The sequence below is a fragment of the Narcine bancroftii genome, chromosome 4 (genome assembly GCF_036971445.1).
Source record: "Narcine bancroftii isolate sNarBan1 chromosome 4, sNarBan1.hap1, whole genome shotgun sequence".
NCBI lineage: Eukaryota > Metazoa > Chordata > Chondrichthyes > Torpediniformes > Narcinidae > Narcine > Narcine bancroftii.
In genome coordinates this window covers 185577485-185594327 of record NC_091472.1, presented here as the reverse complement: position 1 = coordinate 185594327, position 16843 = coordinate 185577485, and the positions used below count along the sequence as shown (strand labels likewise).

General features: G+C 39.2%; 1 protein-coding gene across 3 annotated transcripts in view; it reads right to left on the bottom strand.

The window, feature by feature from the left end:
* Positions 1-16843, bottom strand: part of LOC138761309 (transmembrane protein 132C) — a 988143-nt gene that overhangs the window by 138571 nt on the left and 832729 nt on the right. For all 3 annotated transcript variants that reach the window (XM_069933208.1, XM_069933210.1, XM_069933209.1), the window contains exon 7: positions 15286-15477. In XM_069933208.1, the coding sequence (XP_069789309.1) occupies positions 15286-15477 (192 nt within the window). The remainder of the gene's footprint in view (positions 1-15285; positions 15478-16843) is intronic.

The window sequence follows — 16843 nt, the reverse complement described above, 5'->3', positions numbered from 1 at the left end:
GATTAAACAACTAGGAAAAGTCCAAATAAAAGGCAAACATAAAGGAAAGAGCATTATATGCACATTCTTTGTGGTTGACACCGATGGACCAGCAATCCTAGGCCTGAATAGTTGTCAAAAATTACAGCTAATCTCTGTAAACAATGAGATCAGGGAGAAGAAAATGTCCAGGAGGATTAATAGCAACACCCTACTTGAGCAACGGCCTCCAATCACAAATAAGGCCGAGCTCATGGACATGTACCCTGAATGCTTTGATGACACAGTCGGGTGCTTTGGGAACTTTGAATACCACATTACTATAGACCCAAAATACAAACCAATAATCCATGCTCCACATAAGGTGCCAATAGAGCTGAAACCAAGGCTAAAGCAGGAGCTGGAAGAAATGGAAGATAAACAAGTAATAGCAAAAGTAGTAGAACCAACTGACTGGGTAAATTCTACAGTAGTAAAAGAAAAATCGAATGGCCACCTAAGAATATGTCTGGACCAAAGACCTAAACCAAGTAATCAAAAGAGGGCACTATCCAATACCAATGCTGGAGGACATCACTTCTGAATTAGCGGGATCCAAAATCTTCAGTAAGGTAGATGCCAAGAATGGGTATTGGAATGTGAAGCTGGATGAAGAATCCATACTGCTAACAACTTTCAACACTCCATTCGACCGGTACAAGTTCCTGCGCCTACCTTTTGGCCTAATGGTGAGCCAAGACATCTTCCAGCAAAAGATAGATGAGACCTACATGGGATGCAAGGGTGCTGTCGGCATCGCAGATAACATCCAGATTTTTGGCAGAGATGGGAAAACCCATGAACTCCAACTACATGAGGCCATGGAGAGAACAAGAGGGGTCAGCATTAGTAAAGTGAAGGACATGAAAGCATCGACCATCATTGCTGCAGTACATGCACTCTTCACAGAATGGGATACCCGAACAAGTGATATGTGACAATGGGACCCAATTCACATCGCGTGAATTCAGAGAAATGGCTGCAGAATATGGGTTCACCATCACCATGGATTCATTGAGAGGCATGTACAGACAATCAAGCGCACTTCCACAAAGTGTCGAGAGACAAAGGAAGATCCCTACCTCACCCTTCTGTCACTGCAAGCCACACCTTTGAGGGCCGACATGAAATCTCCGGGAGAGCTTCTGAATGGCAGAAAGTACAAGACAACCCTGCCAAGCAAAATCTATCCAACCAAGAGGAAACAAGAAGAAAGCTGACTAACATAGAAGAGGAAAGTCGTCAACATTACAATAAACATGCACAAACACTACCAGAACTCTTCAGAGGGCAACATGTGCATGTTCAAGTGCCAGAGACAAAAACCTGGAGTCCAGCAAAGATTGTTAGAGAAGCTAAGATGACAAGGTCATACATCACTGAGACAGAATTTGGTAGGCAGCTGAGACGAAACAGGATCCACATTCGTCCAACCCCAGATCTGACACGGAAGGCACCAGAAGCACCAGCAGCTTCTAATAATTCAGAAACTTGTGAAGGAAGGTGAGTAGAAACCCCAACCAACAACTCCGTAACAACTGAACAGCAGGCAACAGAAGAACCAAGGCAAACAACACTACCATCCACAACTGTACAACACCACCGAAGCAAACAGACTCAAGGTCTACGAGGTGGAGAAGCAACATCCTACCACTGGTGCGATACCGCTGAGAAGAATATAGAACTGCAATTGTATAATTAGAATATTTAATTCTTAATGGCAAGTGCAGATAAAGAAGCAGTAACAATTTATTTTTAAGAAATTTAAATCTTAAGAAATCTTTTAATTTTTAGACTTTTTTTAAAGAAGGGGACATTTTCTTCTCCCTGATCTCATTGCTTACAGAGAACACAACTGCTCACATGCATATCCAATTCTTTTTTTTTGTGAACTCTACAAAATGATAGCTGGTGGTGAGCAAAATTTGTCAGTGATTGATTCTTCAACCAGCTTGATATCATTACTGTGACAGATGCCAGAGATATCCTCCAGCTGACGCTTCAACGAACGTGATATTGAGAAAGGGGAAGCCCACATCACAGGGGTCGCCTGATCCCACGGACGGGCAAGTTGAGTAGTAAATGCCATTATTTTTTTACTGACCAGAAAATATGGCCCATCATAACTCTGGATTAAGCTGTTTCATGATGTCCGTTGCTTCGTGGAGATAAAGGAAATGAATCCAGGGAATTTATGGAAATGTTCAGTATAAGAAAAACAGATTATAACAACATTTTACCTGTGATCTGGCAGCACAGGAAATCTTTACTTACAATGTTAGCTTTGAAGTAAACATTAAAATTTAATAGTGGCAGCCACAATTACTAACACAAAAATATCAATACATTATCAGTTGCATCACTACACACTGTTGTGCTTACAGAGCTGGTAAACTGTTTATAATGCCTTTACAAGGTGACAAAGACCTTTAACATAGTCTTTCCAGCATTATTTGGAGACAGCTGCCTGAGAACGTTAATCCTGAATCACTCATTGTCTTGTAACACGGTGGTGCCTAAAGCAAGTGTGAGATATCTATCTGCCCCTTGCAAACTTGGCCTCAATCCCATACTTGCTGGGCATGGTCTCCACTGCTACGATTCTGCTTCTGTGCTGGAGAGTTCAAGGCGATTCTCCATTTATTTTTTCTTCCAAAATGTGTTAATATTTGTGGGATCAATTAATTAACAAGAGGTATATAAAACATTCAAATGCTGTTGGTATCCAGCAAATGTTAAAAATGTAATTTTAACAATGCCACACAGTAGAAGCCAAATTCCAGCCATTGAAACCCATGCAGCTCAATTACACCTAATTAAGATGCCAACCCTGTATGCTTTTAGGGGGTGGAAGGAAACTGGGAAAATCTACACAGGTCATGGTAGAACGCTTTGTTGACAGCGCTAGATTCGAACGCAGGTTGCTACACTAATTGCTGTGCCCGCTGCACTTGAATAAACTATTTCTTTCAGCTTGGGATGTACTGCTCAGCATTGCGCTGGGGGGGCTGATAGTTCTTCACCCTATCATTGCCAACCCCCCCATTAAGCCCGCCTGAACTCTGGGCAATGCATTCAAAGGCTACCATCAAAGCCAGCACTTCTGTGATGATAGTACTGACAGATTGTTTCCATGTGGAAAGGTTCAGATTAGTTAGTCAGTTGGGTCCAAAATTTATTCCTGTCAGCTTTCTGAGACACGCTGTACAACCACACACCCGCAACATTCCAATCTGCTTTCCGGTCCATTCTGTCATGCCCCGTGGATCAACAGTTTTAGGTTCTCTTCTAATTTGTCCACCCATTCGAAAACCACCAACAACAAATCATTAACACAGCACATTCACTGCAGTGAAATCTTTTGTGGTAATTCATTATCACAGAAGGTTTCACCCCCCCCAGGTCCCCAAGAGGATATTAGGACAAAACCAGAGGTAGGTTTCAAGAAGTATTTTAAAAGGGAGAAGAGAAGTTTTGAGTCAGCTGGTGTGCAAGAATTTGTCTGCTGTTGGGAAGCCTTGTTGAACTCAAATGCAAACAAACATACACATGTGGAGGTGTGCTTAACATGTAATTACTGGCAGGGAGTGCCTATGGGACCTGGGCAGCTGAAATCAGGGACATCAATTAAAATAAGTGGCATTTGAAAGGCTAGAAATGGACAAGTGAAGAGCTGCCAGTAAGTTATCAGGTTGAAGGTGGTAATAGATGTACAGCTGGCCATGCCTTAGAGGTGTGGCTGGATTGGAAACCTATTCACACATAATGTAGGGATTTAAAAGCTGGAATTCAAACTTTTGGGGGGTTGACTAAGAAGTAAAATTTTTGTCAACATTTGTGCACTACGGGCAGTCTACCGGTTAGCGCAATGCCATTATAGTGCCAGCAACCCAGGTTCAAATCCGGCGCTGTCTGTAAGGAGTTTGTACATTCTCCCCAGGTCTGAGTGGGTGGCTTCTGGGTGCTCCTGTTTCGTCCCATCCTTTTAAACATACATAGGTTAATTGGGAATGATTCATGGGCCGGAAGTGCCTGTCACCGTACGTCTGTATTTAAGTGAAAAAATAAATACATTTTGATGCACCATTAATTACCACAAAAGACTGAGGTGGTGAAACTGATAATTATCCCAAACGCTTCTCCCTTAACCACCACTCTGACTCCCCCAAACCCCACAAAAAAGCTGACACCCATTATCTACGTCTCATTCTCTTCAAGACTTGGGACCTGAACATGCTTGACTTTAGCTGAAAGTCAGACACGGGCTGCTGTAGCATCTGGACTCGCCATTGAGTCCATCGGCAGTGCACTGATGTATTCAGCTGAAGAACACTACACCCACTCTCTTAACTTAGGCCAGGCACACCAGTTACTTGAACTGATTAAGAGGATTTAATTTATCCAAATGTAAAATCCCTGGAATCTATGGTGATTGGTCGATGCCAGTTAACTGTATTTTGCGGTTGTTTGAGACTTTTACAATGCCTAATAAACATTCATTAAGAAAAAACAGTTTAAAAGACAAAAATACTTTACTGTACTTACACTGAACAAACTTTACTTGCATGAATATATAAATCTTAAAGCATTTTACTTTATTTTCGATCGCATTTTTGAAAATATTTAACCATCTGCATGGTTCCCCTCCATGGAGCTGCCCAAAAGATGAACAATAATATTATGGATAATTAACTCCCCCCCTCCTCCCCCAAGTTTACAGATAAAGCCTCTGACCGGGGCAACTCTTACTAAGCAGGGACAGGGAGACACTTTAAGAGAGTCACCCCAACGGTGAATGGCATCGACCAGCACTTCATCCTGGGCAACGCCAGGGCCACAACTTTATTCAAACAGCTACTACGACAAAGGCTCTCCGCTGGCTGAATATTTGCCCTCATCTTCACCAAAGGTTTATGTTACTTCAAAGAATGTTTAATTTTACAATTTTAAACATAATGTATTTTACCTATTATTTTATTCTTATTGATTTAAATTTTTTAAATTTATTTTCCTTGATTTTTTTTTTTGCCGGTTGCTTGAGGCTGCTGGTTGATTGAATTTTGGATACCAGGGAATTTACTGTAATTATAAACAGTTTAAGGAGTTTTTAGAAAATATTTTGTTATAGGTTTTATATCATCTGAATTTTTTTCTTTAGATATTTTAGAACAATATATACACGACTCAGTTCAAAGGCCATTAGAGTATTCTAAGAGTGGGGTCTCAGGCTTCAATCCCTGAAGCACAATCACCTCTCTCAACTCTTTCCACTCACTGAGTATCCCTCAGGATCTGAGTGTCAACCCAGCCAACCCTCTGTCATCATAACAGACAGGTGGGGTCCTAGCATAGAGAACGAGTCGACTCCAACATTTTGTTTTACCTTTCACTTTCAAAGCTAATTTCATTTCCTGCCATCTTCAGAATGTGTGTTAACTCATTGGTACTCCAGAATGGAGGACCATCGCCTTCCCAAGATCGTGTTCTATGGCGAGCTCTCCACTGGCCATCGAGACAGAGGTGCACCAAAGAAGAGGTACAAGGACTGCCTAAAGAAATCTCTTGGTGCCTGCCACATTGACCACCGCCAGTGGGCTGATATCGCCTCAAACTGTGCATTTTGGCGCCTCACAGTTCAGCGGGCAGCAACCTCCTTTGAAGAAGACCGCAGAGCCCACCTCACTGACAAAAGACAAAGGAGGAAAAACCCAACACCCAACCCCAACCAACCAATTTTCCTTTGCAACCACTGCAACCGTGTCTGCCTGTCCCGCATCCGGACTTGTCAGCCACAAACGAGCCTGCAGCTGACGTGGACATTACCCCTCCATAAATCTTCGTCAGCGAAGCCAAGCCAAAGAAAGAAGAGTCTGTAGGGATACCAGTGCACGAGGAGTTGATGACAATAAACATACATTGCAAATCATATTTCATTGGGGACTGTTTTATTACAACCAATGTATGCTTTCGCTTTGCATATTCTGCTTCTCACAGCTCAACTGCAAAAGTCAGGGATACAATGTACTGACTAACTAAGCACCAGCAAACTACATCAGTAGCAGTCCATGATACCAAACTGTCATTACACGCTTCATTAAAATTACAAATATCACCTTATTGTCAGGGTTGTATTCACTTTAATGTACTTTAGTGTCTGTAAAATGACTGAATAGATGATAGAGACTTCACACTCTCTCTACAGAAAAGCAAGTTATCCGATGATGATGTATTGCGTATCAAAGCTTGAGCAACAGGGAATTATGGGAAGCCTTCACATTTTCCTTGACCTCTCATCATCCACAAAGTGCTTCCAACCTCCAGTGGACATATTCCTGCTGGTTTAGTGGTCTCACTTTTGTAAATGACAGATACTTGCCAACCAAAAATTAGGATCTTCCATCAGTCATTGTATAATGCTTTAATCACCATCAAAGATCACATCCGAACAGTGATTCCAGGAACAGAAGTCTGAACTCTGGTGTTTCTGGGAGTTGAAACTAATTTTATAATGGATCAGAGAATTGGACTCTGCAGGAGTTGAACACATTAACCTTCCAGGATGTTGGACTCTTTGACCTTTCAATAACCCAAGAAGGTCGTGTCATCCTGATGTCTGGATGAACCTGGGAGTCACTGATCCTGGAAGGTGGAATCCTTTGCTTCTCACTAATCTTGGGAGTTGAACATTCAAGCCTTTAACTGATCCTGGATGCTCGTTACTCAGAGCTCCCAGTTGGATCCTGAACTCTGACTGAACCCAGAAAATGAGACTTTCTTGTGTCCCTTCCCCACACAGAGATTGGTTCATTTGAGAAAAAAGTGAAAGAAAAGTTGAAAATGCAGGGTCACCCAAACGGGAGAGCAATAGCTGGAATGAATTGTCAGAAGGAACCAAGTTTAAATATAATCCAGCATAATGGCTACTGCTGCTATTCGAGCCTGTTGTGGCCACACAGGTTCAATCACAGTCTAAGGTGGGTAAGGTAACTGCCCCATGTTTGTGTTGACCCTCCTGTTACCTGTTAGAAAACCCTTAGGACCATAAGATATAGGAGTAGAAATAGGCCATTCGGCCCATTGAGTTCACTCAGCCGATCCACCATGAGCTGATACATTCCCCCACTCCCCATAACCTGACTATTCAAATAGCTATCAATCTCTGCCTTAAATAAACTAAATGACTTGGCCTTCACAGTGGCCCGTGGTAGCAAATTCCAGAGATTCACCACTCTAAAGTAATTTCTAAGTATCTCTGTATTAAATAGATGCCCTTCAATTCTGAAGTTGTGCCCTCTTGTCCTAGGCTTCGCTACCATGGGAAACAACTTTGCGACATTGACTCTGTTCAGGCCTTTCAACATTCAAAATGCCTCTATGAGTGTAAGGGTCATTAAATTTTCCCCATATGCTAATCTCTTCAATCTTCTCTAAACCCTCTCCAATGCCAGCACATTCTTTTCTTAAATAGTTAGCCCAACACTGTACCCTGTACTCTAAGTGAGGCCTCACCAGTGCCTTATAAAGCCTCCACAGCATATCCCTGCTCTTATATCCTATTCCTCTAGATAGCAACACCAATATTCATCTTCTTCATCAACAACTCAACCTGGAGGTTAACCTTTAGGGTATCCTGCATGAGAACTCCAAAGTCCCTTTGCACCTCCAAATTTTGAAATATCTCCTCATCCAAATAATGGTCTGCCCCTTTATTCCTTCTACCTACCAAAGTGCTTGACCATACAGTTTCCAACATTGTACTTCATTTGTCACCTATTTTCCCATTCTCTTAATCTATCTCTGTCTCTCTGCATCCTCTCCATTTCCCCCTCACTACCTGTCCTTCCACGACTCTTTGTATCATCTGCAAACTTAGCCACAGAACCATTTATTCTGCAATAGAAATCATTCACATACAACGCAAAAAAAAAGTGGCCCCAACACTGACTCCTGCGGAACACCACTGGTAACTGGTAGCCAACCAGTATAGGATCCCTTTATTCCCACTTTTTGTTTCCTGCCAATGCTCTACCCATGCTAGTATCTTTCCTGTAATTCCCGATGCTCTCATCTTGATAAACAGCCTCATCTGCAGCACCTTGCCAAGGGCCTATTGAAAGTCCAGATATACAACATCCATCGCATCTCCCTTGTCTAGCCTGTTTGTAGTTTCCTCAAAAAATTGAAGAAGGATTGTCAGACAAGATTTTTATTTAAGCAAACCATGCTGACTTTGGCCTATCTTGTCACACACCTCCATGACCTCATCCTTGATTATCGATTCCCAGAACTTCCTAACCATTGATGTTTGGCTAACAGGTCTAAAATGCACCTTCTGCTGCTTCCCTCCCTTTTTAAATAGCAGAATGATCTTTGGAATTTTCCAGTCATCTTTAACCATGCTAGAATCTATTGATTCTTGGAAACTCATTAGTAATGCCTCACAATCTCTAGAGCGACTTCTTTTGGAACCCAAGTGTGCATTCCACCTACCCTTTCAGCTTCCCAAGCACCTTCTCTCTGGTGATTTTGACTACACTCACCTCCCTTCCCTGACACTCTTGAAAGTCAGGTATACCACTAATGTCTTTCACAGTGAAGACTGATGCAAAAACAAAAGTCATTCAGTTCCTCTGCCACCTCCTTGTATCCCATTACAATTTCTCCAGCATCATTTTCTATTGATCCTATATCTACTCTTGGCTTTTTTTTTAACTCTTAATATACTTAAAACATTTCTAGTATCCTTTTTGATCTTATTTGCTAGCCTCTTTTTACTTTGGTTTGCCTCTCTTGTTGGCCACTTGTGCAATTTTTCCATTCAAATATTTCTTCCTTTTTTGAATGTCCCTATCCCGAAACCTTTCTTATTTCTTTCAGAAACATCAGCCATTGCTGTTCTGCCATCCTCCCTGCTAGCGTGCATTTCCAATAAATTTTGACCAGTTCCTCTCTCATACCTCCATAGTTCCCTTTATCACGGGTACACTGACACTTCTGATTTTAGCTTCTTCATCTCAAACTGCAGGGCGAATCCTATCCTATCATGTTCACTGCCTCCCAAGGGTTCCTTGACCTTCACCTCCCTGATCAACTCTGGTTCATTACACAATACCCAATCCAGAATTACCATTTCCCTGGTTGGCTCAGCCTCAAGCTGTTCTAAGAAGCCATCCTGAAGGCATTTGTTAAAACCAATACCAACCTGGTTTTCCCAATCAACTTGCATATTGCAATTCCCCTTAACTATTGCACCATTGCCCTTTTTGCATGCCTTCTCTATCTCCCTCTGTAGCTTGCACACCGCATCCTGGCTTCTCTTTGGAGGCCTGTATACAACTCCCATCCGAATCTTTTAATCCTGAACATTTCTTAATTCTACCCACAGGGATTCTATATCTTCCGATCCAATGTTTTCTCTCTCCAAAGATTGAATTCCATTTTTAACCTGCAGAACTGCCCTACCCCTTCTGCCCACCTTCCTGTCCTTCTGATATACTGTGCCTTCACAGATATTTTGTTCCCAGCGATGGTCTTCTTTCAGCCACGACTCAATGGGAGCCACAATTTCAGACCTACGGTTCTTGATATCATCCTTATTTCCTATACTCCAGGCATTTAGATACAAGACCTTTCGTGCTGCATTCATCATCCTTTTTCAATTTTGTTTCCAAAATACCCCAAGTTAAATCCTTAATCTTACACCTCATCTCCTCTTACAGGAAAGAACATCAAACGGGGGGTGGGGGGTTGGCATGATGGTGTGATGGTGTAGGAGGAAGAAGAAGTGTAATTCCACCTCTCCTCAGTTGGACTAATAAATGCCTGAAGTGAGGATCTTGGAAAAGTTTGGAAATTTCTTTTATAAGTGTCTGAATATTACAAGAGTATAATGGCTGCTAATACAAAGAAATTAAAAACTCAATTGCAGAGGAAACATCCATTCAAGAGTACAGAAGAATTTGATGCCGTTTTCATAACTCTTGAAAGTATAGCTCAGCAAATGGGAATTATGTCAACTCAGATGTCTATTCAGATGGATCGATGATTTATGAATATGACTGTAAAAATGAATAATATTTGTGATTAGGTTTCCTCTGTGAAGAAAGATATGTCTATTGTTAAAGATGATGTTTGAATATGGTGGATACAGTCCAAGACAATCTTAAGAAAATTGAAGGGGCATTTCAAGATTGTAGAGTGGAATGAAACAGAGAAAAAAATAGAAAAAATGGAAGATTCATTTGTTGGATGGGAAATTCAGAAGAGGGAATTATTGAAGAAAATTTATTCTTTGGAAAATCAAAGTCGTCGGAACAATGTGAAAATAATGGGGCTTCCAGAAGGTATTGAGGGTTCGGATCCAGTAAAATTTTTCAAAAAATGAATTCCCGATTTATTAGGTGTTGAATTTTTTTCCAGACGGTCTGGAATTAGACAGAGCACACAGGGCTTTAAGGAGTAAACCATATTCTGGTCAACCACCTCGAGCAGTTTTGATTCGCTGTTTGAGATATCAAGATAGGGAGATTATTTTGTGAGTTGTGGTGCAAAGTGCATGAAGACATCAGTCTCCATTGATGGTACAAGGTAATAAGGTCTTTTTTTATCCTGACTTGAATTAGGAGATTATTAAGAGATGTAAAGATTTCAATTCTGTGAAAGAGGTGCTTTGGAGAAAGGGATATAAGATTTCTTTTTGATATCCCTCCATGCTGAAGGTTTTTTATGGTCATTTCCAATCTCAGTTTTTTTGAGAATGATCATGATGCTTTAATTTTTGCTAATTCTCTGCCAGACAGAGTTACTGAACGGCATTCGTCTCCTAAGAGGAAGATGTCTGATAAGAAGAATGAAAATGGGAATGGAAATGGAGAAATGTCAAAAAGCTTGATTGATATTGATGATCTGGAACAAGTTCTAGGACAGAAATCATTGGAAATATGATATAATTCAGATTTATGATTGTCTGACGGGGAGGAGGGTGGATAACAATGAAGCTTTTGGAAGTCATCCGCCACCTGTGGGGGGGGGGGGGGTTTCTTTTCTTTCCACACCCAGTTAATTGGGCAATTACTACTCTTTTGTAGTTTTGGGGTATATTTGTATATTTTCCTTTGTTTATATTTGTTTAATTTAGGGGCTTTTTTTATTGTGCAAGGGGAGTTTAATTTTATTAGGGTTTTTTTTTGGATTTGTAAAAAGGTTTTTTTTTGTTGTTAAAATAATGTATAATTTGAATTTTGTGTCCTTTAATGTTCAGGGTTTAAATAATTCGATTAAACGTAAACGTGTTTTGGCTTACATTACAAAGATGAAAGAGGATGTAGCTTTTTAACTGAAAAGGAACATTTAAAATTGAAGAGAGATTGGGTTGGTCATGTGATTTCACCTTCTTTTAATTCAAAAGCATGTAGAGTCGCGATCTTGATTCACAAGAAAATACCGTTTGAATTTGAATCATTGGTGGAAACACCTGGTCAAATTTTAATGATTAATCGTAAACTGTTTGCGGAACCATGGTCATTGCTAAATGTGTACGCGCCCAATGTCGACAATGAGCAATTTACGTCTGAAGCTTTTTTAACACTGAGTCAAGTTAAGGAAAACATTTTAGTTGGGGGAGATTTTAATTATGTATTAGATCCGTTATAGGAATGAGCATCAAACATTTTTTTTGGGGTGGGGGGGAGGTTCCTGCACTTCTCGCAGAGATTCCCTTCAATTCTAGAGACCACTGAACAATCCAGGAACACTGGCAACACCACTATTGACTTCTATCCAAAGTTATTTTCTTTGAAATAACTTGCATTCATCATACAAATCTTGTGAGCTCAAAATATATCACAACGAGGTCACGTTTATCGAAGCTGTTAAAACCATTGTAAGATCATGAGTTTGATCATTTTAAAAAAATCTTACTTTTAAATAGTTGGATGGACTGATCCTTCGGTTGTAGCCCTCATTCTTTCAGGTCTTTGAGACTTTGGATGACCTGCTGTTCTTACCAGTTTGCTCTTTTCATTTCAATATTAGAATTGCTTCTCATAAAAGTTACAATTTACCTTTTTCTTCTCTGAATATTTTGTCACATTATATACAAATCTTCCTGGATGAATATGTGTAGAATCTATGGTATTTCACAGTCTTCTGTTGCATTTTTCTTCTTCCCACACTTCCCAACAAAGATTTCATCTTACACAGCTTTTTAGCCAATAATCTTGTCTCTCTTTAGGTCCTTGCTAATTATATCTGGAATTACCCCATGAAAGTTTCATGAGATTTAGTGTCCTCTGTGTTTCATTCAGTGCTGAGTCTAAAGCCAATGCTACCGGCAAGGTCACCAATCGTTGGCACCATATCATACCAATCTGTACAAGAATGTATTAACTCTTATGTTTCTCGATCAGAAAAATTTAGTGTGGCCACACACCTGTGTGTATTCATTGACGCTAAAGCCTGACTGTTTATCCACAATCAATGTTATAGATGCCAGATATCGGCACATTTGTGGAAGGTTGCTGTGAACAAATTGCCTGTCAAAGTTCCTATGTAACAACAGTGTCAACATTTCAGAAGTATCCTACTGTTGTTCCACAGAACATCTTGTGTTGGGTAAAGTGAAATAAAAATGCAAGTCTTCTGTTTTCAGAAAGTTGGGAGAAAAGAAATCTTTCACACAAAGCCAGTTTTTGCTATATTAAAATCTTTGTAGGTATTCACAGAAGAGTTCTTTATGACAAGTGCCACATATAAATGCAAGAGTGTTGCATTTTTGGCCATGTTTATGTGACAGAGTCAAAACAGATTGATTCTGGAACAAATTCAAGGTCAGAAACCTCAGTACATGAGATATGCCTCCAAGTCTCAATAGCTGAATAATAGCAGCAGTCAATACTCCAATCTGTTTACTAAGTGGATTGTGTTCCAAGTTAGTTTACAATCGAACCTGCCAACGTTGGAAAATCCGATCCTGTGAGATTTTCAGTCAAGTGCATACTCAAGGCCAAAATATGAACATGACCAGAACATTAAAATGTGGAAATACAACCTTGTGGCTGTTAAGCTTATGTATATGGTAAGGGTGCTAAAAAGAACACTGCTGGGAATACTAACAAACCTTTTAGCAAAATTTAAAATATATGACAACTGCATTAAGTCATATCCATGTGCTTAACTCCATTCTCTTTTTTTACACTAACACATTATCAGAGAACAAGGATATGGACATAAACTATTATTACACATTTAAATTAATACTACATCAACATTTTTGGGTAAGTAGAATTGATTATTTTCTCTTTATCTTGGTCATGCACTCTAAGTTATTAGCTGCTGTTCTCAAAGAATTGTTCACAAGATTATTTTTCCTGCAATAGTCAATCCAAGATGGATTACCTACATGCAGGCTGAACTCAACAGTTCTGCCAAAGGCAACAATAATTTTATTTCTCTGTCTGTGACTAGCCATTACAATTGATAATTTTGCATGATGTATGGCTTACTGGCTGGAACCTGTGCACTATTTAAAACTTCTCCAGACAGACTACTCCTCTATCACTTTAGGTGATACACAAGTCGTCTTGCATTATATAGCTCTCATGAGTTGAATTTCCATGGATTTCAGTCAGGAAAGATATTTAATAGATAGATGAATCCATTTTGTTCAGTTTACATCATTGCTGAAATTGAAATTTAACCCCCAAGGCAATCAAAAATTAAGGAATATACCAGTAAGCAGCTGTTTTTTGACGGCATTCACCTCACAACTAAAATATTTATCACAGTACAGCAAAAATATTCATAATTGCTAATCCAAACTATCACTTTAAACATTTATGAAAAGAATACATATATTTTGCAGACTATATGTAATCTTCTCTAATGGTATATAACTACAAAGTTCTGCATGCCATCTTTCCATACCTAAATCTATATCTGACTTCCATGATATTGCTATACATTTCCTAGAAACTGCTAAAGAAATTTATACAAATTCAATTTGATACATAGTTAATTTTAATTTAGATCTTATAACCTTAACATTACCCACTAAAAATAACATCGGATCCTGCGGGAATTTGACGGCCGTAATTCTTTCCAAAAAGTTACCCACCTCTAACTGAAAATGTCTAACTTTGGGGCATTGTCAAGTAGAATCCAATCTCACATCTACACCTAAAACATAAATCTGAAATAGCTGACTTTAATCTATTTAATTTTTGTGAAGTCAAATATAATTGATGTATAAAATTATATTGGACTAACCTACATCTTACATTTACAATTTTAGTCATATTATTCCTACATAATTCCATCCATTCTTTCACATTTATTTGTGTATTTAAATCTACTTCCCATCTTAATCTTGATTTATGCATCCCAATTTTAGGGGCTTTCCTTTGAAGTAATTACACGTTACAGAAATAAATTTATTTACATTCCAATGACAAATCAGTATTTCCAATTCATTTTGACTAAGTAATGTCAAACTCTGCGACATAAATATCATCTGTTCTGGAAAATATAGTGCACTTATTTACAAAATGTGGTTATGTACATTTAAGGCTCTCTGAAGGCCCCACTTCTTGGTAAACCCCAATCAGAATTTATGTTTATAATTGTTTATCCTTTTGGTATACTCCATTTCTTTTAAATTCTTTTCTCTATTTTCTTTTTTTTTCTTTTTACAAGGGTTTTGGTGGGGGAGGGAATGGAGGTGGAAGGGTTGGATGGAGGGGGATTTCTCTCTTTTCATACATCTATATATATATACACCACATGCAAATTTTTAATATAATTTTTGAATTTTATGTAATGTAATTCATATTGTGGTTTAAAATTAATAAATAAAATATTTTAAAAAACAATTAACTTTTAAATTCTCAGAATCTATCTAAGAAATCATATTTGAACCTTATGTTATTAGTATATCTGCAGATTGATTGGACACATAAAACCAATGGTATTGAAGCCAATTTTGCAAGAACTACAGAAGTTTTCAACCTAAAAGGATTGCCACCAGGATTTCTGTTTCTCAGTATTATTGTTCTCATTCCCCTTGTATTTAAACTATTGTTCTATGGGCCTTCACCACGAACCTTTACGTTGCCTTTCCAAATGACAGAGATGATGGTGGCTAATTTCCTCATCTTCCCTGGGCTGCACAATGGGAAACAGTGTGCAGCCCAGAGAAGGATCGTGTTGGATTTCTAAAGCGGGAGAATTGATCAGAATAGTTTTAACGGAGAGAGGGTGCTTAATGAGTACCTGCTTTGAGGTGTGAAGCTGTTCTTTTGCCGCTGCTGTTGCAGTGATGATACGGTTGCCTCCAGGGCTCAGCTGGAAGGAAAGGGAAAGTCCCGCCACTACTTGAATTCCGAGGTCTGTAACAGTCACCTTCTCCTCAATGACAGTTATTGTTCTTTCAGCCAGGATAGAATCAGAAAGTGGTGACAGCACCTTCCAAATAAAGAGATTTCACAATTAAATATTCGCACTTACAATTTATCGTACCCAACCAAACTTGTCCAATCTCAATAACCTTGAACATGGATTATTATATTCAACACTGACAATGGGCTGTTCAAAATGTTCCCATTATGATTTTATTTGCAAACATTCTGGCATAAAGACACTTGGGACATAGTACAGCCTGTCAATGAGAAATTGAAGTTTGACACCAGGAGAGAAAGACTGTTGAAGGTTTTTGGCCAGAAATGTCAGGACTGGCTGGATGTTGGCTGACCTACTGATTTCCTCCAGTATTTTGTGCCTTGATCCAGTTTTCCAGCATCCGCAGTCTTTCTTATTTACCTCTCTCTCTCTCTCTCTCTCTCTCTCTCTCTCTATATATATATATATATGGCTTTTATTACATTATGGACATTGAAGACAAATTATGCATATTATAGTTAAATTAAAATTAGCATAACTTACATTCAGCTTCAGATTCAGCTGTGTTACAGGCTGCTCTTTCAGACCAACTGCTTATCATTCCTACTTGAAGCAATGGGTTTTACTTCCATTTACAGCTTGCAAAATTTTTATTTTTACCAATTGTTCCCGACTTCTACGATTCTTGTTGTGGCATTGTTGTATTGCCCATGTCACCCTGTCAGTTTGCAGGAGCGTTAATGTCACAGAGAAGATTTGAGAATTTGCCAGTTGTGGATTTTATCACAGGCATGTTGCTTAATGAGATGATTATTCTCAATTATACCAAGATATCTCCTTCCAGGCTGCCAAAACTCCATTGGGCCAAAGACCTTTGGTGTGTAAATTCTAGGAAACAGGATTGAGTTATATACAACCATTGGGAATATTCATATCTCAGACATAGGAGAGCCCTTGCAAACTGTGGTTGCCTCTTTAACCTTTCCATCTTTACCTCACCCACTGTAGAACCTTCAAATATGCTTCTGATATTGTAACCACAATAAATTTCAAATTACATTGGACAATGAAGATTTTTCTACCTGAACACTTTTGGGTGTATTTTAAAGATTTTGGCTGCTGGTCACGAAAATCACCTGAACATTTTCCCACCACATACCGTTTTTGAGGTCCGACCTTTTTTTAAAATCATATTTTAAGTCTCCTTCCAGCATACAAAACCATGAAGTGGAACATTTCATAAAAAATTAATTTTCTGCATCTGCCCTGCTGATCTTGGTGCAGTCAGTGATGAACAGGGTGAAAGGTTTCACCAGGATATTGCAACCTGGAAAAGCGGTATCAGGGCAACTGGAATCCACCAATGCTGGCCGACTATTGTCGAACACTGACATGCAAGGCATCAGATGCTGAGTACAAATGAAAATCAGTG